A 27,601-nucleotide genomic window follows, 5' to 3' on the forward strand; every position below is an offset into this window, starting at 1 on the left:
CCACGGATGGGGCATCTACCACCTCTCTGGGCAACCTGTTCCAGTGTTTCACCACCCTCATTGTAAAAAAAATTCTTCCTAATATCTAATCTAAATCTACCCTCTTTCCATTTAATACCATTATCCCTCATCCTATCACTACACTCCCTGATAAAGAGTCCCTCTCCACCTTTCCTGTAGGCCCCATTTAAGTACTGGAAAGCTGCTATAAGGTCTTCCTGGAGCCTTCTCCAGGCTGAACAACTCCAGCGCTCTCAGCTTGTCTTTGTAGGAGAGGTGCTCCAGCTCTCTGATCATCTTCGTGGCCCTCCTCTGAACTCACTCCAACAGGTCAACGTCATTCTTATGTTTGGGACCCCAGAGCTGGATGCAGTACTCCATGTGTGGTCTCACCTCCTTCAACCTGCTGGCCATGCTTGTTTTGATGCAGCCCAGGGTATGGTTAACTTTCTGAACTGTGAGCGCATGTTACCAGCTCATGTCCAGCTTTTCATCCACCAACACCCCCAAGTCCTTCTCCTCAGGGCTGCTCTCAATCCATTCATCCCCCAGCCTTTATTGATATCAGGGGTTGCCCTGACCCAGGAGCAGGACCCTGCACTTGGCCTTGTCGAACCTCATGAGATTCACACAGGCCCACTTCTTGAGTTTGTCCATGTGGTACTGGTGTCTGGGGCTACGGAGTACAAAGATGAGGTATTCATACTGGTATTTGAACAATTCTAAAGATGGTCATTGTAATAGAGAATGTGATCAATGATGTTTTTATATTTTAAAAAAATATAGATATAGATATAACCCAGTACATCCTCACACAGGCTGTTTTCAAACAAAAAGCAAAACAAAACAAAACAAAACCCAACCCTGAAGCGTGTGCATTTGAAAACTAGACATGCAAAATTTCTAGTTTATCCAGGAGTTTTTGAGTGCTGAAACCTACAGCTAAGAAACAGAAATACATACAGAGTTACTGCAAGTATGTCAGGAATTTATGTAATTGCCCAAGTTAACTACTAACATTTCTCCAGGGGAGTGATTTTAAAGGAGGGAGAAATATACAAAGTTCAGTGTTGAGGAACAAATATGTCTACCTCAGCACAAAGGAGAGCAGCATCTCATGGACTTCTACAGACTGATTTTGCTCTCCACAAGAAGATTTGTAGACTAAATTCACTAAGCCGTCAGTTATTTTTGATCCAAAAACCTAATGGTTTATATTCTTAAAAGAAGAACTTGATTAAACCTACCACAGTTTAAGTTAGTGTCCCACAGAGAAGTAGTTCATGACCTTTTTCCCCCACTTTTGATACAGAGCCAATAGAATAAACTTACCAACTGAAGAAAAATGTGCTGGATGATATTGTTTACAGCTTCTCTAGAGAGTATAAAATATATGATAAAATGCCCTTAGGATTCTAGGCTTGTAGATTCCTGAAACAACTTTCTGGCCTGCCTCAAGTTGCAGCGCTCTTGCCCAGCACGGAGGTGCTCAGAAGAGCTGGAATGAATGCTGCATATCACTGACACACCCTGGACATATCCCCATTTCAGTTGTTTTCAACTTTGAATTTGCAGACTGTTTCCTAGTGGTGGCAGAGCTCCACCCTAAGCCACATTTTCACCCATTTATGTCATGTGTGACATAGGTTGGTTTTCTTAGTTGTCTTTCACAAAATCCCAAGGAATTTAAGAGAAAGAGCCCATGCATTTGAACAAAAGATAGTTTTAAAAAGCCTTTTCTGTTAGAAGAGTGCAGACTCTGTACTTAGAAATGAGGCTTGATCAAGGAGCTAATCCCTACTGCAAAGCACTTTCAGAATTTCATTGACTTGTGATTTTTTAATCTGTTTTCCACTTTCATTTAAACTTAAAAGGGGATAAACATAAGCATTTAGTGTTCTAAGGCAAACTGCAATTAAAACCTGCTTTTCATTCTTTTACTTAAGAAAGATTTGGAAAAAGAGCAGCTGAAAATTCTCAAGAAGGTAGTGAGGCGTTTTGAAAATGGGCTTGTATCCTTTTTGCTACTGTAGAATTCTAAAGTCATGGTGTTTTACGTATGATAATACTCTGACTTTTCAGCAAAGCATCTTATGATGTGCTGTGCTTCCACATGGAGAGCAGTGGTGGTCCACATACATTCTCATCATTCGCTGCCTTGTGCGTACATAGCCAAAAGTTGGTAGGTTAGCAAGATTCTTGGATGCTAGCTTCATTTGCTACGAAATTCAGTAGAGGGATCTCACCTGTACAGTGGTTGAAAGTGTTCAAAATGTAATTAGTGTACTTTCAACTCAGACTAGACAAGCATAGTAATTGTCACTACTTAAGAAGCAGCAGATAGAATAGCAATGACTTCCAGTGAGGAGACATTTTACAGAAAAATAGTCAGACTAATTTATATGAAACTTTTTTCATATTTAGAGTACAAAATAAAAGGCTTTCAATAATTGGAAGTACTAGGGAGGGTGTGGGCATATGGAAAAATGTGATTAATTTCATACAGTTCAGCTAATGGCCACAGTGATTTAAGCTATCACAGTACTTCGCAACTGAGTTGTGGCTAAGTACTTACAAGCAGTTTCCATGAGTCAGTGGATTGGTAGTAACTTCTCAGTCTCAGTGATCTGTTCAGTTTTGATCTTGTCCCTCTACCCTAAATTAGATAATATGTGTTTGGGTCCAGATTTTCAAATTTTAGTTAGTCACTTGGGACTAGAGTGGAAAAGAATTTAAATACCTCAAAGCTGTCTCAGAATTTAGATAGGTAAATATGACACTGTGATGTAAACATTTTTCATCCTATATTTTTAGATATTCCATGCTGAGCTTCCAGTGAATTCAGCTGATAAGAAAGCTAAATCAGATTTGCAAGAGTTGTACTTCTGTAAAAGTAAGGCTGCTTTGAAAAGCCTAAGTATTTACTCATATGCTTCATTTTAGATGTCTACCTTTGAAAGCATTGGCCTTGTTTTTTCTTGGTTGTATCTTTGAAGTATGATGAATACAGTTTTCAACTTTTTCTTCTGATTCATAGCAGTACAATCTGATTTCCTTAACTTTAAATTAAAAGCCCCTTAAGGATTTAGCACAAATAATTGAAATTCTTAACCTGTGTGCAGAAAAATTGAATGAACAAGAAGCTTTCACTGAGCTTTTATGTGAACTTATTAAATTATGTGGGTAAGTACTTCAGCCCTTCTTTTAGAGATTTAAACATTGCTTATTTGCTTATTAACACGTTCATACATTTTCTAAGGCAACTGACATATCTGTACAGCATCTATCTACAAGGCATCTATATCTACAAGGCATCTATATCTGCAAGGCATCTATTGTATCACCCTTCCTTTTCATGAACTGTATTTTCCTTGACTTCAATTTCCGTTGGCATGAAAGAGGCACCCATATTAGCAGTTCAGTGTCTGTGGAGCTACGTATTATGTCATTCGAAACTGTATTGTAGTTGGCCCCAGCTTGCTTGGAAGCAAGACTCCCCAAGGTGTTCTAGTGCCTGAGTAAGCTGCTCTGGGATTGCTGGCCTCAAAAGATTCAGCAGCTAACTCCTGCTGAGATATGTTTTGCTGTTTCAAACAAGCTCTCTAAGTAAGTTTAAAAACCTGAGGTGACACAAAGACACTTTAATACCTGGAGGTAAGCTTTACGAAATGATAAGCCATACTGCAGAAGAGAAAGAACAACAACAGTTGGAGGATTTGGGGTTTATAATTACTTTTAAAGCATATTGCATGAACTTTTGGGCATCTTCATTGTCATACTGTACTTTAAATTATTTGTGGAATTAAAATTCAGGTGTCATCCACACTTGTCAGTAGTTTTCTCCTCCTCAGTAATTTAATTTAAGTTACTTATGGAATGCTTGTTACTACAGTTACTCCTGTGTTTAGTTACAATTGGACAAAATAAGGAAGAGAAAAATTATGTCAGACAGAAAACGAGTCACATAGTAAACCAGATATTCAAATAGGTTTTTACATAGCTTCCTCTCAGCTGTTAGGTTTAATAAACTCATAGAACCCAGCTGAATCTTTTGGTTCCTGGAGCACCATCAGTTGTACTGCTTTCCTTTGCTGCCACACAGTGGAGAATAAGAAAGTACATCACAAAGTTTCATTTTCTTCAGTGTTTGGCAGAAGCGTGAGAAAACTGAGAATGAGTGTATAAAGTCAATAAAATGTAGTTGTGAGTAAGACTCTGTCTCTTACAGCAGTTCAGCAATAATTGTGCTTTCTGCAATGAATGTATTTTGGAAGATTACACCTTTGGGTTTTGCTTTAATTTCTGTACTATGGAAATTCCCCCACGATTCACTACTACTTCATATGACAAAGAGAAGCCTGTAACTAGAGGGAGGGGCTGTTATTTAAAATTTCCTTTCAGATACTAGAACTACTGCAGTAAAATTTTCCACTCTTTCATAACTGCTTCTGTTTACCTTTCTTCTTCACACTTTTTTTCAATGTCTGTTTCTTCACACATACACACACGTTTGTGCCATTATTTGCTCTCTCCTTTCTTTTCCTCTGGCTGTGTTTACAGAGGTAAACCTACCGGAAAGCTGCTTCTACACAAAGAGCTGCAGAGACCTTAGCATAATATTGTAATGTTTATTGTTAGAGAATTTTTAGCACTTACATGTTTATGTCATATCTGAGTACTTTGCAAACATTATTGAATATTTCATAATATCCTGTTTTTAAAAATAAATTTTTCCTTGGGCTATTTGGAGTCAGTTTATTGGTTTTATTTTTATCCATTTCAAGAGGTCTTGCCCAGTATTATGATCCTTTTTTTCCACCGCTGCACACGTCTATGCACAGTCTAGCTCTGCAATAGTCTGATAGTGCCTAAATTCCAGGATGACATTTGTTTATTCAGTATTTCTTATTGCATCAAGTATGAATTATGAAAATGTTATCTATGAACATGTACCACTAATTGCCAAAATGGAATTGCCAGATTATGGAACTGGAACTTCCAGTGTAAAATCAGCATTACAAAGAATGTATTCGTCCTGGGAAGAGTGTCCTTATTTGCGAAAAATGTCAAGGAAGAAGAGAAAAGCTATTGAGCTTTTCTGGTGACCTCAGTGTTATTCTGCAGTGTTTTAAGCATAATTGTAATATTTTACAATTTCATTTTGCAGGTTACCATTTCAAAAAAAGAAATTGTCAGATGAAGTAAGCTTTTCCGGGACAGTTTCAAAATCTATTGCACAACTGGGTGAGAGTAAACTGATATGCCACAATAGAATTATTATTATGGTGTAATAAAATTAACTGTATTATTAGCATGATTTTAATTACTTGTTACCTCCTTAGTAAACGTAATTTCTTTCAATTATTCATTCAGTCCTCTGTGCTTTTTAGTATTAGAAACCATTCTGATCTTGCTGTACAGCTGAACTGCAGATTAGCTAGCAGAGTTACCTATTTGCCAATGTCAGAAGCTACGTGAGATAACTTTATCAGTACAGCTGAAGAACTAAACCTGTCTATAGCCTGTTTCATTTCATTTTGCTCTGAGAAATTGGGGTGTTCCTATAAACACTGAAGCCTGGGATGAAGGGAACTTGTATCCTTCCTGGGTTTTTTGAAACCAAGTGGAGGAAACAAATGAGAAATAGTAACTCCTGACTACCAGCTCAAACATTCAAAACCCAAAAACCCAAGACCTATAAAGGCAAAATACACATCAGTTTAGGGCCATGCTTTACTAGGAGTAGCAGTTTCTGACTTCAGCCTCTTGCTGCATCTGAGCCGTGAGCTTCTATCTTTCAGAAATCTGTTTTAAGAGAGCTGTTGAGGAAACAGTGTCAAAGTCATGTCTTAATGTCATTAGACCTCTTAGTACCAAAATATCTTTTTATGACCTGGCATGTCACATTGTGATTTTCAAAGAAAATACTGCAAGCACTGTAGGTCAAAACCAATTCAGAATAGAGCAGGAGTGATATATCAGCTCGCTTAATGGTAAGATTTAAATAGTGAAGAGGTAGCACAATCAGCCTGTCGCATACAGAAAAAAAAGATTATCCTTGAAATGAGCGAGAAAAAAATAATTTTAGAAGTCTTTATTTTTACAGGTCCAAGGAGATAGCAGAATGGCCTCCTGGTTTCAGATAATTCCAGATTCTCTTTGGAGTAGCATATCAAAAAAGACACTAAAATCTAAAAGATTGTTTATATTATTCATGTTAGGCACTGGTAGCTCTCACTGGAATTCTCTTTATCTTCTGGCAAAGGATCTCTTTCTGTGTTCCCTCTATGTCATATCATGTCTGCTAGAAGAAGAGTTTCTGACTTGGTAATGATGACGACAGCCTAGTGTAGTAGCTTTCTTCTGAATTCCACAATTTCTGGAATAACATCCAGTCTCTTATAAGGTTCTGTAGCCATAAAGCAGAGGAGGTCACTTTTTGATTAACCTTACACTACTCCTCTGAGATCCCTTTGTCCTCTTCAGTGTGGGAGTCCCTGTCCCTTGAGTATTTTATGATCAAACTTTGCATGAAATGACAGATTTGTAGGGGGTATGACCAAAGGAAACACTAAGTACTGTAAATATAAGTGTTAAGATGACTTTCTAAAAAATTATAAACTTCATAAATTATATTTTTTCTGTTTCTGACAGGTTATTTGATGAGGGTGCCAAGCTCTCAAGTTAGAATACAAATCTGTAAGTGTATTGTTAGCTTTTATAATATGGAGCCACCGAGAAAACTACCTTCAGGTAAAGCACAGTATTTTCAGGTGTCACAAGAAATCAAGTGTTTATGATCCCAGCTACTTTGAAATGGCTTTTTTAATTAGCTATGGAGTAATTTTTCTTTATAACTATACTTACTGTATCTCATGTATTAAATATATAGCATTGGCAAATGTGCAATTAACATGATTTTATAGAAATGCATACTCAAAATCTGAAATTAGTTCATCACTGTACAAGGAATTAATTGTTATACTTATGGGATTAGGATTACATAGCATCCAGAAAATATGAAGTGGTCACAAGTTCTCTGAAATGTGGATAATGGAGGAAGAAAGAGTAGTTAGGATCAGAATTATAAGAAGGGAAATGTAATTTTCAACTTTGTAGCCTGGAGAGAAGCGGCTCTGGTTTCACTTGTGTTGCTTGTGAGGGATAGACATAAGCACATCTAAATTTGATTGAGTTCATATTATATGGACACATTTGAGGATAGGCTTTGAATAAATTGTGTGACTTTTCTCTGCAGAAAAAGGCTGATGATGCCTGCATATGAGCTCAAGCATGATCCTCTGGTATTATGGATAGGCAGGCAGGCTCTCATCAGAATCCACTGCTATTTAATCCTTTGACTCTTATGATGGTGCCAGAGGCTGTTATCAGGCAAAGTCAGTCATGGATCTCCTCCCAGAGGGGCACAAGATGGCGTGTTGTGAGACAGCGCTAGATTTATAGGCAGCCAAGCTACAGATGAACGTTGTCACAGTGTGGATCCAGAGCACAGGTGAGGGAGCATGCTGGATGTCAGTGTGCTCCCTTGCTCTGTTCCTAGCGCGACACTAGGTCCTGTGCCCTCTTGCTGGTTTTCATTTATTTTAGGAGGCCTGAAAGCTGCAGCTGCAACAGCCCTCACAAGATTCTAGAAATATGAAAGCCTAGAAATCTTTTTTTGCCTTACAGACAAGACTCAAATTCTGCAAGCTATGTGTGCATCTAGTTGTATATCTGTAAACAGTTCCATCAAGATAAGTGTATGTTAAATATTGAGAGATTTTATTATTCTCCTCCAGGTTTAGAAAATAAGATATGTAGTCTGAAAAATGAAGAATGTATTTCAATCTGATTTTTAAGTCAAATTCTTCATCTCTAAGCATATGTGTAAATCTTGCCAAAGTTTGGTCCTGCAGAGTTCTCTTACCTATAAAGCAATACCAACTTAGAGCCTGTCAGAGTTTATGCTTAGTTAAAACTTGTTTCACCATGTGTATTATTTGCATTTATCAATCCTGCATTTCATGTCATTTGATATATATATTTTTAAGCTATTTAAGATAAACTTTACTTTCATGAGTTAGCATATATAAATATAAATTTCTTTTCTCAATGCTTCCCCTTTCCCCATAATTCAGTAAGAAAATACAGATTTGCATATGCATGGACAAAAGTAAAAACAGGGATACATTAGAAAGTCAAGCTTATAAATCAAAGATTGGATTCACATATTTTAAGTAATACAATAATAAAAGGCATTAATTCTCTAGTGAATAGGCTACAGAAGACAACTAGGTCCTACACCAACAACTTACTGCATGACCTGAAAAAGGTTTTTCACCTCTGTATAACCCTGCTTGTTCTTTCATTCTGTAAATTCTAGGAAGCAGTTAATTTGTTTATATAGCATTTTAGTGTTCTTGAGGGAAGTCTGTTGGATATGCTTTAGGCACTATAAATACTCAGATATAAGAAAAACAGCTCCTGTTTATTAGAATTTTTTTCTCAAGTGGTCTTATGATTAAGGAAATACGATACTCAGTTCTCAATCCTTTCTTGAGAAAAGATGAATATTTTATGAAGTAACCAAAATTCTGAATATTTACTGCATCATAACTAAAGCTATCATATGTGCAGGTTACCAGCCAACAAGTGCAAACTATAAAATTCAGATGGCTGAATTAGGAGGATTAGCAGAAACTCTCGTTTTGTCACTAGCATTAGTTGAAAATCAACTTACTGAGAAGTTGTGGGTACTTAAAGCTCTCCAGCATCTCTCCAGCTCTGGTTAGTACAAACTGTTCTTTCAACAATCTCATTATTTCTGATCTTGGATCATTTGTTCTCTGAACATGCCTAAAACACTTACTGACCTACAGGGAATTAATTATTCAGATTTTCATAATTTCAGGAGTAAATTGCAGACTTATGATGAAGGCCCAAGCAGCCAGCAGACTCTGTTTGTATCTAAATGGTGTTGATCCCTCAGGACAGCTGGTGTTCCGCTCCTCAGAAATCCTATGGAACCTGTTAGAAAACACCTCAAAAGAAGAAGTTGTTAATCAGCTCAGTAGCTTGGAATGTGTACAGTAAGTACAGGGAAGCATTTTATGAATTAATATTGTAATTTTGGGGACATCTAAAGCATTGCCATTGTGTAGCATTTTGTTTGAAATGAATCGAGGGAAAATACAGAAGGGGAATGGAGGTCTCGTATTAAGTCCTCATTAATTTTTCAGTATTAACACATCTGATTCTCAAAAATGGAAGCGCTACTGGATCAGACCTCATAGCCAAGCAGCCCATGATTTAGACACCTCAGCCATCTGTTTCTGTTTCAGCAAGTTAGATAGCACTGTGGCCTGTGAGATGCCAGGAAATGATATATGATACCCGGGGTACCTGCCATGTAGCTTACAAACTCAGTGGCCAGGGTCCAGCTAAAAGCACATCCAGTCAACTCCAAAACTATTTCATTGTCAAGCCTCTATTTCATGAACACAGCGATCCACCACTGTTGGTGCTGTTACAGGGCAAGAGGGAGATCAAGGTGCTCTGCTGCACAGTGCAGGGGGCATAGCCCTATTTATTGCTTTCTGTGATGAAGTTAATTGCACCATTTTCAAGCTCATGTTAGGCTCAGTAGGCCAGTATTACCGTACTGTTGAAATGCTTATGTTATAAAATTAGTAGGAAATTCTGTGCCACGATATATAAGGCTTCGTTCTAGATCCTCTGCTGGAGTAAATAACAGGTTCTCCCTTAATGAGTTACACTATTTTAACTATTTAGGACTAGACTATTTCTTCTCAATAATCATTCAACAACATCCAGTTCCATGCTTCAGTAAATACTATGTCTTTCTATTAATTAATTACAACACATACAGTGGAAGGTGCAATTTGTAATACATGCACCTTGTGTATATGCTTAATATGTATGTCTAGTGGTACACATACGAATCTATTTTATAATAAAGTTTTAAGTTATTTCTCTTGCAGTTAAACACTAAGGCTTTGAAAAGTGTGATGCTGAATGAGGATTCATATGCCCAGAGTTGTCTAAAAGTAGAATATGAAAAGAAAGGTAAAATATATTTCACTTCCTTTTAAGTGCTTTGAAAGAAGTATTTGTAGACCTTCTGCATGGTTACCGGCATTGTGATCGTCAGCTACGGAATGACCTCTTGGTGATTGCCACATTACTAGCTGAAAACCCTGCAGCACCTATGATTGTAAGTATATATAGTTACATTCCAGACACTAATAGCTTGTCCTTTGTTATAATAAACTCAGTATTTTTCCCCGTAAGAGTTCTAGTATTTGTTCTACTCTGTCTCCAGTGCTTTCCTCTTTCTCAGATTTGCTAAGCAAGAAACATTTTTCTTTCTGCAGTTCCCCTTATCTCAAAGAGACTTCAGATCTGTAGGTGATTAGCCTGGAGTACTAGCATCAACCTTATTTGATATTAACACTATTCATGGGCAAAAGGAAATGTTAACTCCTGTACTCTTGTACAGATTCTCAGATGTGCCATTCTATTACAATGAGTTTTGCACTAAATCTCATTTGGTTTTTGAAGATGTAGGAGTACGGGCTGTATTCAGATGGCCCAAATTCCACTGAAGTATCTGTGGCTCATAACCAGAAACAAGAAGGGTCTTCCAAAAATCAGCTCAGAAGCTCTAAATAAGATGCTGAGAAAATAATATCTAGATCCAGTTAATGGAGGCACATCAATTCTTTCTAAGACTAGGTCACATGAATGTAGTCCAGAATGCAGTATCATGACTTGTCTAATAAGTAGATGGCTCGTTCTTCTGTAATATTCCAGAATTTTTATGAGGAAACTGCAGAGAAGTTAACTCTTCATAGATGTTAATATTCTTTTACTCTCTTGTTTTATAGTTGAGATTTGGAACTTTAAATGAAGTTGTGACATACATACTGAATAATTAAGCAATAAAATTCCTGTAGATCTATTGGCTGTTCAGGAATGGATTACTTTCAGGGAATTCATTTCTCAACTTGAGTAGAAGTTTCCCAATTGGCTGTATTACTAAATGGATTTTATAGTGTATAATGAAGATTACAGATTTTTCATTCAAGCTTTCGATTTTATCACTAACCATTATGAAATGTCTTATACTTTTGCAGCAACGTACTTATGTCTAAAACATTCAAATTCTTTATCTGGCTGTAGAAACAGGGCAGTTTTTTCCTACAAGATAAATAACCCGGGTACATTATTTTAATTCCTTATAGATTGTTTCAATGAAAGGAAAAAAATGAAAATGTTTAGATTCTGTGTTCTCAGCCTCCCTAGAGATTTTACTTGATTTGTGGAGATAAGGTACAAGGTATAAATATCAGGTAGACAAAAACATTAACATTAGCGTTGAATCTTCCCTTATAGATAATACCAGGGAAATTTTCATCAGAACGTTCTCTTTTTCTCTTAATACACTATCCAAGCAACTTCAGAAAACTCAGTCTTGTATTTAAAATAATTCAGAAACCAGGACAGGAATCTGACCCTTTGAAAAGGAAAATAATTTTCTCACCACAAGTAAACTGGAAAATATATGTATATGAATTATGATTATCTCTGTTAGAACAAAACTGTCTGTTTGGTAATTGCTTACTAGTTTCCATCAGAATTTAGTACTGCATTAATCTTCAAGGAGAAAACATAAATAAGTTTTAATATTGTTTTTTATTTAACCACTTTGCAGTGGCTTTGTGCTGAGAATATAGATGCCATAGAGATAAAAGCTAATAGGCAATACAGTTGTGTACTTCAATAATTTCTTTAAAATTATTTTTGCAATATTTTTGTGATTGTTAAAATCATTTGGGTGTATGTTAACTTCCAGAGCTAGGCTAAAAAATCTGAGCCCAGCTTTTTGGGGATGCATCTAAAAAGCTGCTGCAAAACTAATAGGACCGCTTGATTCTGGGGGGACGTCTGTGTAGTGTTCTGTGAGCACTGCTCCTGTTGGGAGCTGGTGGAAAGCTCTGTGGCGGCTTTGCTGGAGAACTGAGGCCAAGCTAATGTATTTTGTTGCTCAAGAAGAGCAATGGGCTGGTAACCATGGCTTCCAGTTGCTTCAGAAACAAAGCTCTTTTGCCTCTGGTGTGCTGCATAGGTACCCCCTGGCCTTGGTCCTATCCGTTGTTATATTAGACATAATTGTCCTTCTGTTAGCTCTCTAGGAGCTGTGAATGACGAGATATTTTTTTTTCAGAATTTTTAACAGGTAATATTTGTAAATGCATGTTCATATATGTAGTTTTCATGTGCTTACTTGTAAATGCACAAGTATGAAGTTGGATATAAGTGTATTAGTGCACACAACTGAAGGCACAGAATTTTATGTACTGATGACCCTGATGTGTAAACTTACACGTGCACAAATGCGTATTAAAAAACACAACTCTAACAGTACTGAGAATACGGTTTTCTTGTGTGGTAGATTGTAGTAGTGAATACATGTGTTAGGGACTTCCCCATACAAATTCAGACTTGTACTGAATGAGACATGGGTTTAACTGATTGTACCCTTAGGCCTGTAGTTAGTTAGTATTGTACAATGTCCAAATGGTTGATCTCTTCTTTGATAAAATTCTGTTTATTCTGCCATAGGATACATTAAATTCAGTGTTCCGAAGAAAAAAGCAAAACTAAAATTAAATCCTAAGTCTTAATTTCGTTGCCATTTAATTTAATTAATGTATGTTTTTTGAATGTCTATTAGGAAAGTGGATTTACAAAGCTGTTAATAGTACTTGCAACATTTACTGAAGGTAAGAGACTTCATACTGCATAATTACACTATTTTTACTTTCAATTATGATTTTTTTGTAACTTATCTACAATTTCCTTCATAGTTAAAATTCCCAATCCCTTGGTAAAAGGTCTTAAACTTACCTACTCTTATGAGGACTTCGAGCTGAAGAAGTTACTATTTAATGTAATAGGAGTCTTATCTAAAGACCCATGTGCTGTACAGGTAAGTTGTAACAGAACACAACATAGAGTAAGCAGGGGGGAAAAGAAAGTTGAAAAGAATCACAGGAATATTATTTAGCTGTCCATCTGGCATAGTCCAGTAGACTGAAATCAGCTGTTCTCCAAATCAAGAATTCATACATAGCTTCAGACCAAGTCCTGCTGTTTGAAAGCAGCATACAGTTTCTATTTTAGAAAAGTTACAAACCTAGACCATGCTACAAAAATTAGCTGACAAGTGAGTGCAAAGCATTATTGAAATACATGTGAAGAACATAATAAGGTTTAACAAACCACAGCTTGTGGGAATGCTACAGAATATAAACAGCGTTTGTCTGTACTTGTACTGTTCATGACACACTTTCTCAATAAAAAATAATTTTCTTAGTATAGGACAGATAGAGTTGACTCATTGCTTTAGAGTTTTCTTATTTGCATGTGAAACCTGTAAGCTGTCTCTCTCTCTTTGTCTTGACTCTGCAGCTTCTCAGGGAAAATGATGTGATGCCAGCTTTGCTTTATTATGTAAAACCAAATCCAAAGCCTGGATTTCATGACTGGTCGGCTGCCCAATATGAAGAATTACAGCTTCATGCAATTGCTATTTTAGCTTCAGTGGCTCCCTTGTTAGTAGATAAATATTTGTCCTGCCAGGCGAATACTCTTCTCCTTGTGTTTCTAGAATGGTGTGTAGGCCAAGGTCAGTAGATGCTCATGGCTTTCATACAAAGTAACCTCAAAACACAAGTCAACTGGACTGACTTTCTTTGACAGGAAGGAAAAATGTCAAAATCATGAAGACAGAATGATTCTTTTTCAATAGGTCACTTAGGAAACCAATCTTTCTAAAAAACAACCTTTTTTTTCTTTTTCTACTGAAGGATAAGCTGGTACCCCATTCACTGTGTACCACTACATCGATATTCCTTCAGTTGTGTGGGCAGCCACACATCTCTGCTGCCTGTGTTTCAAGCTAGCCAGGTACACTTATTGTGGCAACAAGTCCAACCAGTAATTCCTGCCATGAGGCAGGACGCATTAACTCAAACTTAGAGCTGCACACAGTAAGATGACTTCCAGACTAAAGTTGTTTCGTGGCCATCAGCTAAGAGTATGGGCTAAGCAAAAAGATAAATAACTGCGCCCAGTTTCATGGACTGGTTTTCTGGAGATGGGTAGTTTTTGTCATAAAATTGATAACTTTTCCTAGAAGGAATTTTTCCTCTGGGTCTAATGGAGATCAAAAGGTTGATATTACATGTCATGCTAGAGAAGATAGTTTGAGTTTTGGAGACTGCTCATTAACCAAGTAAGATTAAAAAATTGTTGTAACAATCTTAAATGTTCACCAAAATCATGCCTTTCTTATGAATGTAAAAAGTATAGCCCTACACTGAAAGGCTTATTACTAGATGGTTTTAAACAATAAGCCTTTCAACATTAAAGGATTTTGTTTGTTTTTAGCTTGCTTACACTGATAAGCCTTTTTTTTTTCCTAAGCACATTATTATTCTGAACATACACTGTCTGCCAAAAAAAAAAAATTCATTGTGATTGCTCCACAGATCCTTTCTTTGGTCAAGGTAACAGTTTCCATGGAACAGGTGGTCGTGGCAACAAACTTGCACAAATGCGCTACAGCCTCAGAGTGCTGAGATCTGTTGTGTCCCTTTATGATGATTCTGTGAACCTTAATTTGTGTGACCAGGGAGCAATTAGCCAGCTACTAGGTAAAGCACAATTTGTATTGCTGTACTTAAATTAGTACATTTCTGCTGACACTGAGAATGTTCATGCCTTTTCATGTGCTGTGGTTTGAGTGTATTATTCCTTTGACTGCTGAAAAACTAAAAAACCTCAAACAATCCAAGATGTAATTGATTTGATTTTGAATTTTGTTACACTTTAACACCCAGAATTGAAGGAATTAAGCAAAACAGACATCTGTAAAAGCCTAGGTGTGTAATTTCAGAGTGAAAACTGCCCCTTCTCTCTTTCTTTTATTATAGTGCATTTGTTACATCTTATTTTCATTGTGCTAGCCCCTAGGAAGTCCAGCCATGAGTCTTGTTCTATCCAAGTCTATTATGGGGTCGCATTCCATAACTCCTCATTCTTTAGAGTAGAAGAAAATTAATAACACTGAACTTTTATATCAGTAATGTTATGAAGAATAAAAGCAGAATAAAACAGCTGAACTATTGGTCCTGCAATTTAGAGCATTTTCTTGTTCAGTAACACATACTTACATTTAGTTTTAAGTTCTGCTACACACTGTTTTCTTTTCTGACATGGTTTAGTGGTGGTTTTGGCAGTGTTAGGTTTACAATTGGACTCGATGATCTTAAAGGTCTTCCAACCTAAATGATTCTATGAATAATAAAATGTTTCCAGTACTCTGAAAGAATCATACTAGAAAGAATAAATAGGTAAGATCCTTTGTAATTCAAAGAGTATGTTCTAATAGAAAGCCTAGAAATAAAAGATCTTATATCCTCAATTGAAAATTGAGCTCCAGTGAAAACTGTGAAAACTTACAGATTTTAGTGGCAGCAAAATTAACACTATACCTTACACATCAGATTCAAGTAACTTTTCTTACTTCAGAGTAGTTCTGTTTCTGAACGTGCTCTTTCACATAGTGGTTCCAAGGCTGATTTTCTCAGCAGTGGTGGTATTTTATGTCTCTCCCACATTTCCACTGTCGGTACAAATGTTTGTGAGGCTGTACAGTAGATCAAATCAGTAAGTTCTTTGCCTTTTTCTAAGAGTTGCTTAATTCATGTGGGTTCCCTGAATCCATTGCACTGGCACAATACAAGGGGCAGCACAGAGACAGGAACAAGGGGCTTGAACAAGAAAAAAGTCAGTGCAAGCTGCTGTCATTTACTGTCACCAAGAGTAAAGTCCATGAAACTACAGCATCAGAGTCCTGTGTTGTAAAACACAGGAGATAAAACCCAATGGCATAAGTAGATTCCTTTAAAAAATCTCTTCGTGTAAATTTGATTTTTTTAAAAATCAGCAGCTGGAATAGAATTCTGACTTGTGTATAGGACATTCACATGTATAAAATATATTCATTTATAGACATCCTGAAGTATGCAGCAAACAAATCTAAAGAGAAAGAGGATGCCATTCTTCTGGAAATCGAAGCTGATATATTATTTGTTTTGTCTGCTCTCTGTGAAAATGATCTCCACAGAAAGGTATGTATCCTTCTACCTCATTCTGTGCAGGAAATGTCAAAACATGGTATGTTTTCATTTAAATGATACTGCTTTTTTTTTTTATTCAAAAGCAGATGTCAATTGTAGTTCATCGCTAACAAGTCGGGGCTGATAACTGGTTTCTGTGACAGTGAAAGTTAAAATGCAAAATCACTCAGAAATACACTAGCAAGTGTCTCATTTAATTGCTAATTTACATAATTTTTAAATGAATATATGAAAGTGTGTTAACAAATGGGATTAGAAGATTGGAAAAACTGAAAATGTCTTTTTGCTTATGTATATCATAAGAAATAGATCCTGCTCTGACAAGTGGGCCAAGTTTATTACATTAGAAGTATTTCTATTTTTCTATTTCCTTTGTATTACATGTGGCTATTTAATTAAAGCAATATGTTTCTTAAAAAATATTTACTAATGTTTCAACAGGAACTCTTCAGCTATGAAGGAGTGGATATACTTATTCCATTCATTCAGATGGATCCAAAGAAGTTATATAGTGGATTAGGCCATAATCGTCTCCTCTTCAGTGCACTTGACTGCTTGTGGTTAGTGAAGAAGTGTTTTAGTGGCAGTAACTCTTAAAAATGGCATGTCTTGTATTTTAGGTCTGTGATACTATGACCTTTCTCTGCACATATAGGCCTTTTTTCTATTTAAAATGTGTAAAAATCCTTCATACAATTAGACTAATTTAAAATGATACAAAATAAACAGAATATTTTGCATGTATTGTCTTCTAAACAGGGCCTCAGCGTGACAACCTAAATCCCTACATAGCAGTCTGACTCCCCACACAGAGCAACCTCCTGACACTTGAGTGCAAGTTACCTAAAACTTTTAAGAGAGGTGTATGGTTAGAGTCTATAAATAACTTCAGAGAAGTAAACAGAAGGCAAGAGTAGACCAATATTAGCTAAAAACTGTGTAAGCATAAGAATTGTTTGTAAACTGGCTATATATTGGGCTAGAAATTTGTAAAAGACTACTATCAGAGAACACCAATACATAGGAGGATAAACAAAAGTTAATTTGCTCTAAGGCAGAGGTTTATAAATATATAGAAATCCAAATGATACGTTTGCCTGGGAGAAAAGACTGGCTTCAGTGATGCAGGAGATCCCTCAGTTTCTGTGCTAATGACCATAAGTGAGGAAATGAGAGAAGGAAGCAATAGCACTATGAATGCTGGTTTTATGATCATTTTAAGCTTGGAGAATCAAACGCTGTTGCCAAAAGAAACAGTCTTGCTTGTATCACCCCCTTGATTCTGCTGGCAGAAATATTTACACAGCCCTGCAATAAGCCAGATCAGGGACGTGACCTAGCTAAATTTTAGCCTCTTTTACTGAGTTAGTTTTAGTTCAAATCCTTATTCTAATGCAGTTAGTTGCAAACCTGCCAAATTTCTTGGGCTGCTACAAGGAAGGTGTGCCACCTGTACGAGAAGAAAGAGCAGTCAAGTAGGGTATATTTAGTTATACAGTGTAAATGAAAAGGGATACAAAACATGATTTTTCTACTCCCTGAAGGTATGAAGCGTGTTGCATACCAAATATATTTATGCAATTCAGTAAAATAAATGAGATGATTGTAGAATGTTCTAAAGCATAAAAATGTTTCTACAGAGTGAAATTATTTCTGTTAAAGGTCCTGTGTCATTGGATGTTACATTGCAGAGGATTATTTTCTTGAGAAACAGGGCATTTTTCTCCTTCTGGATTTGTTGGCAGTAGGTATTCTTATTATTTTTGTTACAGAATGAAAGAGTAGTAAAACAACATGGAAAATGGCATATTTTTTATAGTATCTCCTAAGACTATTACAATACTTGCAAAAAGACCACTGTATGTAATTCCCTGAGATAGGAAGGTAATCAAACACCAGGATATCTGATGAGAAATGATTGGACAGATTTTCCATGTTTTTTGTTGTGTTTTTTTTTTTCTTAAATAAGTATTTGACAGAGGGAGTTTTACATTTACCAAAAATACACTCTTTTTTAAAAGAAAACTCAAACTATGCTCTTATTGTGGATGACATGTCTGTTTAGAAAAGCATCTCAGTTCTTCATGTTGAAGTTAATAAGAACAGAGTAAGTATATGCTTCAAGGCTTTAAAAGTTTTGATGTTTAAAGTTACTTTGTACGTGTATTTTGTATATATAGCTACTTCTTGGGTCTTGGACCTAGAGCTGGCACAGGCATTTCACGAAATAAGCACGCACCTTCCTTGTTTCGTTTCTTCCTCATTCTCAGCGGTCATACTGCCAGCCTCTGATGCCCTTGCAGTGCAAGGCTGCAGACCCTTCCCTACCCTCAGCTGCTGCTAAAAGATCTGGCCACAAAATAGAATAGGTGCTGTGTGGTACTGCTCAGCCACTGCCTTTAGAGTCTGTTTCTTACAAAAATAAATTAGTATCTAATAATAATAAATCTGTTAGTACATTCACAAACGTGAGCCTGGAGGCATGTATACAAAACATATTATGTAATTCTACACACAGATATGTGCATCTTACATGATCCTACACTTATTCCCCTCATATTCCTTGATTTATAGAACTTTGCATGGCAGGATTCCAGAAACTTGAAAGATTTACAAGTTTATACACCAGTTTTGTGCAAATAGTTGTGATGAACAGCTTGCAGTTACTTGATTACATATTACACAATTTCTCTATTTTTTTTGAAGGTAGACATCGCTGTCTTTTGAACGGTTTAAAACATTTTTTCCTTTTCTCTTCACCAAGTTAAAGCAAAAGAACCTGTGCAATATAGTTCTTGGAATCTTGGTTGAATTTTGTGACAACCCTAAAACCACTTCGCACATCAGTACCTGGCGAGGGGAGAAAGATCAAACAGCAGCTAACCTTCTAATACAGTTATGGAGACAGGAGGAGTTGGACCTAGGAGTTAAACGTGATCAATATGGAAGGATTGTTGGTAAGTTCTACGACACATGTAAAACTGTGACCAATTCTACTGGGTAAGGTCAAACAAAGACAGTATTTGCTTTTGCAGTGTGAACCCTGATGAAAGTAAATGACAATATTTATAGCTTTATGCTGTAATTCTTACCAAACCCAAAATACCTTATATCTATTTCGTTAGAGTCTGGCCACTAGATGGCATTTTCTACATTAGCTGGGAATGAACCAGGTCGTGAACAGAGCCATGACTAGTACCCTGAACAGCTTTTCTAATGCTGGACAATTAAACTACTTAATTTCTTCCACAAACGACATTGTGTTTTGTTATATGTTGTAAAAAGAAGTAGAGAGAGTGCTATGGTCTTGCAAATCTTCAGTCATGCTAATTAATATTTCCTGGCCCAAATTATGTTCATATTCCGGGCCAAACTATCAAAATGATTTACATAGTGTCCACAAAGACAAAACTGCTTTCTTTTGGAGGAGGCATCACAGAAAAGAATACGTCCATAGCTGCATGTTAAAGATCCTCATACTTCCTTACATAGATAGCATTTCCTCTAAGTTTAATAGCTTTGGGAACATACTACCTCTTCACTCCTGTTTTGTATTTTGAAATTATTAGACATGAAGCAGCCTATTGCTAGCAGCTTCCAGAAACAGCAAGAGGTCATCCCCATTCCTGCCAACTGTCCCAGCTTTGCCATCATGGAAATTTCAGAAAACATACGGGCAAAACTTTATTCATTATTGTGCAAGCTAGGTAAGACAAGTGAATTGCCTTGTCAGTGTCATATTTGTCATTAAGCTGAACTTGTCTACTGGGAATCAGTAAAGTCACTATAAAAAAAAAGGTCAAAGGAAACTCTGAGATGCATCAACGCTCTGTTATTAATAGATGCTTGCTAATCCTGTTCTTAAAAGTCCCTATTGCTGGGAATTTCAAGATTTCCCCAGTAGTTTGCTTGCTGCCCCTACCATTAGGAAGAGTTTTCCTAGAATTAAACCTGAAGTTTGCTAGAAAATTTCTGTAATTTGTTTTCCCTAAACAATATCTCTTTCACATATTTTAACACTTTAACGTTTCATTTTATTTCCCTAGATTAAGAAATACTACTTTTTGCAGATGTTACTCACAGCTCTCATTTCTAGCTTAATGTCTAATTGTTCTCATTGGTTTTTTCTTGAGTCTTTCCAATTGGTTCACTTTCTTCTTGATCTGTAGTATCCCAAAACTGAACACTGTACTCCAGCAGAAACCTCTACATTTCTCTACTCATCTTGTAAATAAACATTTTGACATTAATCTAACAGTTGCTATATTCACAGTGGCATGACGTTTGCTCATTTGACTTAGGATCTTGTAGTCATCTGCAATCCTGGATTTGTACAGAAGACTATTCCTACATTTAGAATTTTTAATTTTTCTTTACTGAATTAAATTCTGTGGGTTTAGATAATTTTTCAGATTGGCAAAATTAATTTGCATTCTAATCTTTTCCTTCAAAATACTGGAGTCCTTCCTAATTCTATGTTGTTTTCAGATTGAATATGAATACACATTATTCCATTGTCTAAAAACCTAAACTGAAATCAAGTTACATGATAAATTCAGTAAGATTTCTTATCTGGCTGTAGGCAAAGGCTAAGTCAAATGACATGGTTTGTTTTTACTAATTCATGTTGGATGTTAATATTTTCACTGTTACCACTTACCTGCATAAACACTATTTGTTTAATTATTTATTTCAATCTTTTTTCAAGAACTGAACTGAACCAATATTCTCTGGTTTCTCCTTTCCCCCTTTTAACAATAGGCATTATGTTTGTTTTTTTCAAGTCCGTCCTCCACAGGTTCAAAGATGGTCAGTAATTGTTCTGACATTGTTTCAACCAGTTCCCTGGGTAACCTAGAGAATGACCTAGTTTGAAAATATCCTTAGTTTCTCTAATAAACTATAGCCAGTTCTTCCTCTGTTGTAACACAGGTTCTCACTTATATTAATTAGTGTTAGTTATGTTAAATGTTGGATCACAGCTAAATTCTTTATTAAAGCAAAAAGGCATGAGATTTTGTTCCAGCTTTCTCCCATATTCATATACCTCCTAAGTTAGTTATATACATTGTGATGTCTCCTGTGAAGTACTGAAATGGCATGAAAGTGGATAATAAAAAATGGAAATATTTGTATAGTCTTTTCTCAGCATCTTCTTCTTACTGTAGTCGTGCTCCATAACAGCCTGTTACATGGTGATCTAGAAAACCAGTGTTAATTGGTCATTATTTATGGTATTTCTTAACTTCAAAACATGATGTGATTTTACTTTGATTGATTGATAGATAGATAGATAGATAGGTAGATAGATGCTACATTCCCAGTTCCCACACAGATGGTATGATGAAGTCTAGCATGAGATTTGATAGACTATATAGGTGGGGGTTTTTTTAAAAAAATCAAATATAATTAACATTCAGTATGCAAAAAAAAAATGAGGCATAATCTTAGCAACTATATTTCTCTACCTTATTCTTTGACACGTAAAGATATTTTTTAAAAGATGGAGTCGTTATGCTCAAGGCTCAGATCTATGAGATGGAGGAGAACCTTACTACACAGTTTTGAAACAAAGTACTAGACACACTGTAATACAATTCTCCTGTTGGCTACTTCACAGCTAAAGCAAATTCTATTTGTGCTGAATTGCTTCTTTAGTAATTGTGACCTGTGGACTCAACTGTTTGTCTGCTTTAACGGAAGATCAAGCCCTTACCACAAAAGCATAGCAAATGCAGTACTATCCTGGCTTTCCAAGTGACTGGAAGTTCACTGGAGACACTCATAAGTAAAGAGTTAGTATAGAGTGAATTTGTTACAGAGAAAGTAGGGTTTTTTATCACCAAAAGCCTGCTCAGGATGAGAAGAGTGACTGACTGTTGAATGTGTGATGAAGATTTTGCATGTGATTATATGACAAGTAAGATGGAGTCTTTTTTAGAACATTTTATTTTAAGATAAATTCATCCTGCTGTTAATACTGACATGATTAATATTCCTTTAGGTTTTGAAAATTTACCTGGCTTATCTGCTAAGGATTTTGTAACACTTGCTATCATACGGCATTATATTGACTTTAAAGTGAGTATTGTGGAAGAAAATATTACTGCTGTATCTGCATTTGCAAAAATAGCAACTATATCTCAGGATACAACAAACAAATAAACCTTAAAAAGCTGTCATCTATGTCACAAGTCACCTATAGTTTCACAGAGGGTCAGCCAGAACTTACCATCAAAATAAACAGTCACACTTCCATGATTCCAGCACTCCCCAGAGTCTTCCTTTGTACTGCTGCAAATGTTTTTGACTGCATAGAAAATAAGACTAGAAGCCAACACTAGTTAAAAATAACTCAGAAAAAAAAATAGTTTTTACTGTTTACCAGCTCAAGAAACAGGAATGTGCCAGGATAGGAGTAAGAAATTGGGCAAAGGCTAGAGAGTAGGACTACTTCTGTGCACTAAGGTGGGTGGGTGGGGGCAGTTTCCTATTAAAAATTACATTCAACATGCACTCTGATAAAGGTTTTTCTGTGCTTTCACACTTTGTCCCTGCATGCAGTATCCATCCATACTGTCAAAAGTTGAGTGATGTGCCTATAGGAAACAAGAACAGGATAACAAGCTTTGTTGGAGCTATCCTACTCAAAAGATGCTTCAGTTTATGCTAATTTTCTGCTTAGGAACAAAGGCTGTGAGAGCTTGAAGTGTTCAGGAACTAGCAAGGCTGGATCTTTAGTTGATAATTCCATCTTCCATTTATGTCTTATGTTGCAGTTTGCCCTGATAAAGTGCACAATTTGAGATTCTACAGAAAAAGCCAGTAGGACACAACACTTTCCTGTAATTTGGTGTCTTGTAGCTATCTGTATTTCTTTTGAGTTCCTGTAGTCATCAGCATTCCTGTTATTGCTCTGTGGAGCCAAGCTTGGCTTGAGAAGGCTTAGGGAGGATTATCATGAATGAATTTGGCATAGGATTACTGAAGTCTAACATTGCATAAAAATTGTGGAAAGTGAAACAACAATAAGGAGAGAGATTGTTGCTTTATTGTATTTTGAATAATTGGAACTGAAAAAAGAGACAAATATCAAATAGTGCAGTGTGTGTTTCACATGCAGGTTGGAGAAGTTTGGAGTGAACTGTGTGCAGAACTAAAAGAAGAATTCAGGCCTGTTGCACCGGATGAGGAAGCCTTGAAAGTTATTTCAGAGGTATCAGAAGATACTGGAAGAATGGTCGCTGCTCTGCAGACTGAAGTGCTTGAAAGTCAACATCACCAAGAAATCCAAGAGGAAGAAAAAACATATACAAAGGTAAGACAAGGAGTATTTAAAAAAGTAAAGCCAATGTAAAGTTTTTTTTTGTCAACTTATATGAAGACCTTCTTATTATATAATGTTGAGAATTCTGTATGTGTACGCTGCTTGAATATACTTTAGTCTGTCTCAGCAGCAAAATTTTAACTTTAAATTAAACTAAGTTAACCTCAGTTCTCCCAATTAGTATAGTTTTGCCAATATTTAGAAAGCAACTTTAAAAATGAAACAGTATCATCAGTGATGCATCAGCAATGGTGTCATGAGAAATTATCATTGTGTTGCTATAAGACTGTGTTCATCTGTACTAAATAACAATTTAAAGTACCTATTACAACTACATCTGCTTCTTAAAATAAAACATAAGCCTCTCTTATAAGCTCCCTTGGCTGAATATTCACATAGCTTCGTTAGTTCACAAATTTGTGCTTTGTGCTTCCCAGCATGCTGAGAGTGAGCAGGCATAGACATTGTGCAGCTTTGGTTATAAGGCAAGAATTTGTCATTTTTGTTCATCTACTGTCTCATCCTCTCATGCTTTCTGAGAAGTAAGATCAATCGGTCTAGTTGTCTAAAATCTCATGCCGGTGTTTTTGAAGGGATTGTCATGCATTATGATCTGCGCTTTTGTCACCAGAACTGATTCCATCTCTTGTTATTCAGCATTTGAGAGTGAGAATATACAGAAAGTATTCTTGAAAGAGTTGGGGCTCTTCCAACATCTGTGTTGGAAGAGGGGAAAATTTGTTTGCAATAGAGAAGGTAACCCTTTTTTTTTAAAGGCAGTGCATAAGTGAAGTCTTTAAAGGACAAGTACATTACTACAACATTATCATCCAATCTCAAGTGAGAGGGATGAGCTAAGGTTGCCGAAGTGGCATAGGTGAACATACTATCCAAACAGCACAAGCAAAGTGTTCAGGAAAGCTCATCAGAATAGGACTGTATTGCATCTTGTAAATCTCATTTATATTACAGATCCAAGCTATCCATAAGCACAGAAAAATGGTAAATAAATCTTGGGAAAATTTCTTGACTCGGACATCAAACTATGAGGCATTAAAGGTAAGAAATCTGAGTGACAGAGCAAAATTTACATTCACGGTGTAGTTATAATAATTGGGAAATTCCAAACACATTTCTTAATGAATTATGAGGATATTCAAAGTAGAAGTTACAGTAAATTTTATATTCACACAGACATAGAATAATGAAGCATAAGATGTATTGGCAAAGCTACACAATGTTTGATTATTCTGCTCTTCAATGATTCTATGATTTGTTCTTCTGATTACAGTCACAAATTGGGGATCAACAGTGTTTATTCACTTGCAGTTGGTGGGGGGGTGTATGCGTGTATACTGCCACTTGTTCTTGTGGGGGACTTCAATTTACCAGATGTCTGCTGGAAATACAATATAACAGGAGGGAAACGGTCTAGGAGATTCCTGGAGTGTGTGGAAGATAACTTCCTGACACAGCTGGTGAGTGAGCCAGCTAGGGAGGGTGCCCTGCTGGACCTGTTGTTTGCGAACAGAGAACTTGTGGGTGATGTGAAAGTTGGAGGGCATCTTGGGCACAGCAATCATGAAATGATGGAGTTTTCAATTCTTGGAGAAGCAAGGAGGGGGGTTAGTAGAACTGCCACCTTGGACTTCTAGAGAGCAGACTTTGGCCTGTTCAGGAGCTGATTGACCCAGTCCATTGGCAGGCAGTCCTGAAGGGCAAAGGAGTCCAGGAAGGCTGGACATTCCTTAATAAGGAAATCTTTAAGGCACAGGAGCAAGCCATCCCCATGTGCTGTAAGATGAACTGGCAGGGAAGAAGACCAGCCTGGCTAAACTGAGAGCTTTGGCTGGAACTCACGAACAAAAGAAAAGTTTACGGAAGAAGGGGCAAGCCACTTAGGAAGACTACAAAGTTTTTGTGAGGCTATGCAGGGAGAAAATTAGAAGGGGTAAAGCCCAACTACAACTTAATCTGGCTGCTGCAATAAAAAGCAATAAAAAAAGTTTCTGTAAATACATTAACAACAAAAGGAGCTCTAAGGAGAATCTCCATCCTTTATTGGATGCAGGAGGAAACATAATGACCAAGGATGAGGAAAAGGCTGAGGCCTTTTTTGCCTCAGTCTTCATCTTACCTTTTTTGCCTCAGTTCATCTTACAGCACATGGGGATGGCTTGTTCCTGTGCCTTTTAATGCCTTCTTTGCCTCAGTCTTCAGCAGTAGGACCAGTTGTTCTCTGGGTATCCAGCCCCCTGATCTGGAAGACAGAGAAGGGGAGCAGAATGAAGCCCCCATAATCCAAGGGGAAATGGTTAACGAGCTACTAAACCACTTAGGTGCACGCAAGTCTATGGGGCCAGAGGACCCATCCAAGGGTACTGAGGGAGCTGGTGGAAGTGCTCACCAAGCCACATTCCATCATTTATCAGCAGTCCTGGCTAAGCAGGGACGTCCCAGTTGATCAGAAGTTAGCAAATGTGATGCACTTCTACAAGAACAGCCTCAAGGAGGATCTGGGGAGTTACAGGCCTGTCAGTCTGACCTCAGTGCTGGGGAAGGTTATGGAGCAGATCATCCTGGGTGCCATTACTCAGCACATGCAGGACAACCAGGAGATCAGGCCCAGTCTACTTGGGTTCATGAAAGGCAGGTCCTGCTTGACAAACTTGATCTCCTTCTATAACAAGGTGACCAGGTGACCCACTTAGTGGATGAGGAAAGGGCTGTGGATATTGTCTACCTAGACTTTAGTAAAACCTTTGACACCGTTTCCCATGGCATTCTCCTGGAGAAACTGGCTGCTCATGGCTTCAATATGCTGGGAGGTAGGGTCATTATTCAGAAGGACCTTGACAAGCTGGAGGGATGGGCTGACCAAAAGCTCATGTAGCTCAGGAAAAGAAAATGTGAAGTCATGCATCTGGGATGTATTAAGGTTGTGTCGTGGTTTAACCCCAGCTGGCAACTAGGCACCGTGCAGCTGCTTGCTTACTCCCCCCGGTTGGGATGGGGGAGAGAATTGGAAAAATAATAGTGAGAAAACTCATGGGTTGAGATAAAGACAGGTTAATAGGTAAAGCAAAATCTGCACGCTCAAGCAAAGCAAAACAAGGAATTAATTCACTGCTTCCCATCGGCAGGCAGGTGTTCAGCCATCACCAGGAAAGCAGGGCTCCATCACACGTAATGGTTAATTGGGAAGACAAAACGCCATCACTCTGAACGTACCCCCTTTCCTTCTTCTTACCCCAGCTTTATAGGCTGAGGATGATGTCAAATGGTATGGAATATCCCTTTGGTCAGTTGGGGTCAGCTGTCCCGGCTGTGTCTACTTGATGGTTGGATGGTGAGAGAAGCAGAAAAGGCCTTGAGTCCGTGTAAGCACTGCTCAGCAATAACTAAAACATCTCTGCATTGTCAGCACTGTTTTCAGCACCAATCCAAACGCCCCATACTAGCTATTAAGAAGAAAGTTAACTCTATCCCAGTCAAAACCAGCACAGGTTGCCATGCATCAGTACAGCCTGGGGACTGACTGGCTATGTAGATGTGTACTGTGTATGGAGTGACAAGCTGGACATGAGGCAACAGTGTGCTCTTGTGGCGATGAAGGCTAACAGCATATTTGGCTGCATTAGAAAGAATACAGCCCGCATGTCATAGCAAGTCATTATTCCCTTCTCGCCCTTGTGCAGTCGCGTCCATTTATTCTGTTTTCGTGTCCCCGGTACAAGAAAGAGTCACAAACCAATTAAAGACCAATAGAATTACCACCTCATTTATTTTGTCATTTTGTTTGTGTATTTTCTAACAAGTGCAAATGATACAAGTCATTCTGATTAAAACAATTTTTTTTTTTCTACCTATCTTTAGAAAGCAAAAAGGCTTCAGGAAAAATCAATAGAGGCTTCCCGATCTAAATCAAAGACTCAGAACGGAGCAGTCCATTCTACTGATATTAAAGGCCTCGGCACAACAGTAAGTAATCCCTAATGACACTGTTATATTTTCATTAACATGTAAGTGGTTTGGGGTACTGACT

At 37.2% G+C, this 27,601-nt stretch overlaps 1 protein-coding gene across 1 annotated transcript in view; it reads left to right on the forward strand.

The window, feature by feature from the left end:
• CFAP69 (cilia and flagella associated protein 69) overlaps window positions 1-27,601 on the forward strand; it is a gene marked incomplete at both ends in the record, with an annotated part of 30,545 nt that overhangs the window by 700 nt on the left and 2,244 nt on the right. Inside the window, 21 exons of the mRNA XM_082479778.1 lie at window positions 1,947-2,012; window positions 3,074-3,183; window positions 5,168-5,244; window positions 6,655-6,753; window positions 8,638-8,787; window positions 8,912-9,089; window positions 10,114-10,234; window positions 12,758-12,806; window positions 12,891-13,012; window positions 13,495-13,711; window positions 14,577-14,741; window positions 16,102-16,220; window positions 16,671-16,789; window positions 17,892-17,973; window positions 18,994-19,186; window positions 19,799-19,936; window positions 20,991-21,038; window positions 22,234-22,310; window positions 23,353-23,547; window positions 24,529-24,615; window positions 27,433-27,537. Of these exons, the coding sequence (XP_082335904.1) occupies window positions 1,947-2,012; window positions 3,074-3,183; window positions 5,168-5,244; window positions 6,655-6,753; window positions 8,638-8,787; window positions 8,912-9,089; window positions 10,114-10,234; window positions 12,758-12,806; window positions 12,891-13,012; window positions 13,495-13,711; window positions 14,577-14,741; window positions 16,102-16,220; window positions 16,671-16,789; window positions 17,892-17,973; window positions 18,994-19,186; window positions 19,799-19,936; window positions 20,991-21,038; window positions 22,234-22,310; window positions 23,353-23,547; window positions 24,529-24,615; window positions 27,433-27,537 (2,517 nt within the window). The remainder of the gene's footprint in view (window positions 1-1,946; window positions 2,013-3,073; window positions 3,184-5,167; window positions 5,245-6,654; window positions 6,754-8,637; window positions 8,788-8,911; window positions 9,090-10,113; window positions 10,235-12,757; window positions 12,807-12,890; window positions 13,013-13,494; window positions 13,712-14,576; window positions 14,742-16,101; window positions 16,221-16,670; window positions 16,790-17,891; window positions 17,974-18,993; window positions 19,187-19,798; window positions 19,937-20,990; window positions 21,039-22,233; window positions 22,311-23,352; window positions 23,548-24,528; window positions 24,616-27,432; window positions 27,538-27,601) is intronic.

The sequence above is a fragment of the Vanellus vanellus genome (genome assembly GCF_965231255.1).
Source record: "Vanellus vanellus genome assembly, chromosome: 2".
Classification (NCBI taxonomy): domain Eukaryota; kingdom Metazoa; phylum Chordata; class Aves; order Charadriiformes; family Charadriidae; genus Vanellus; species Vanellus vanellus.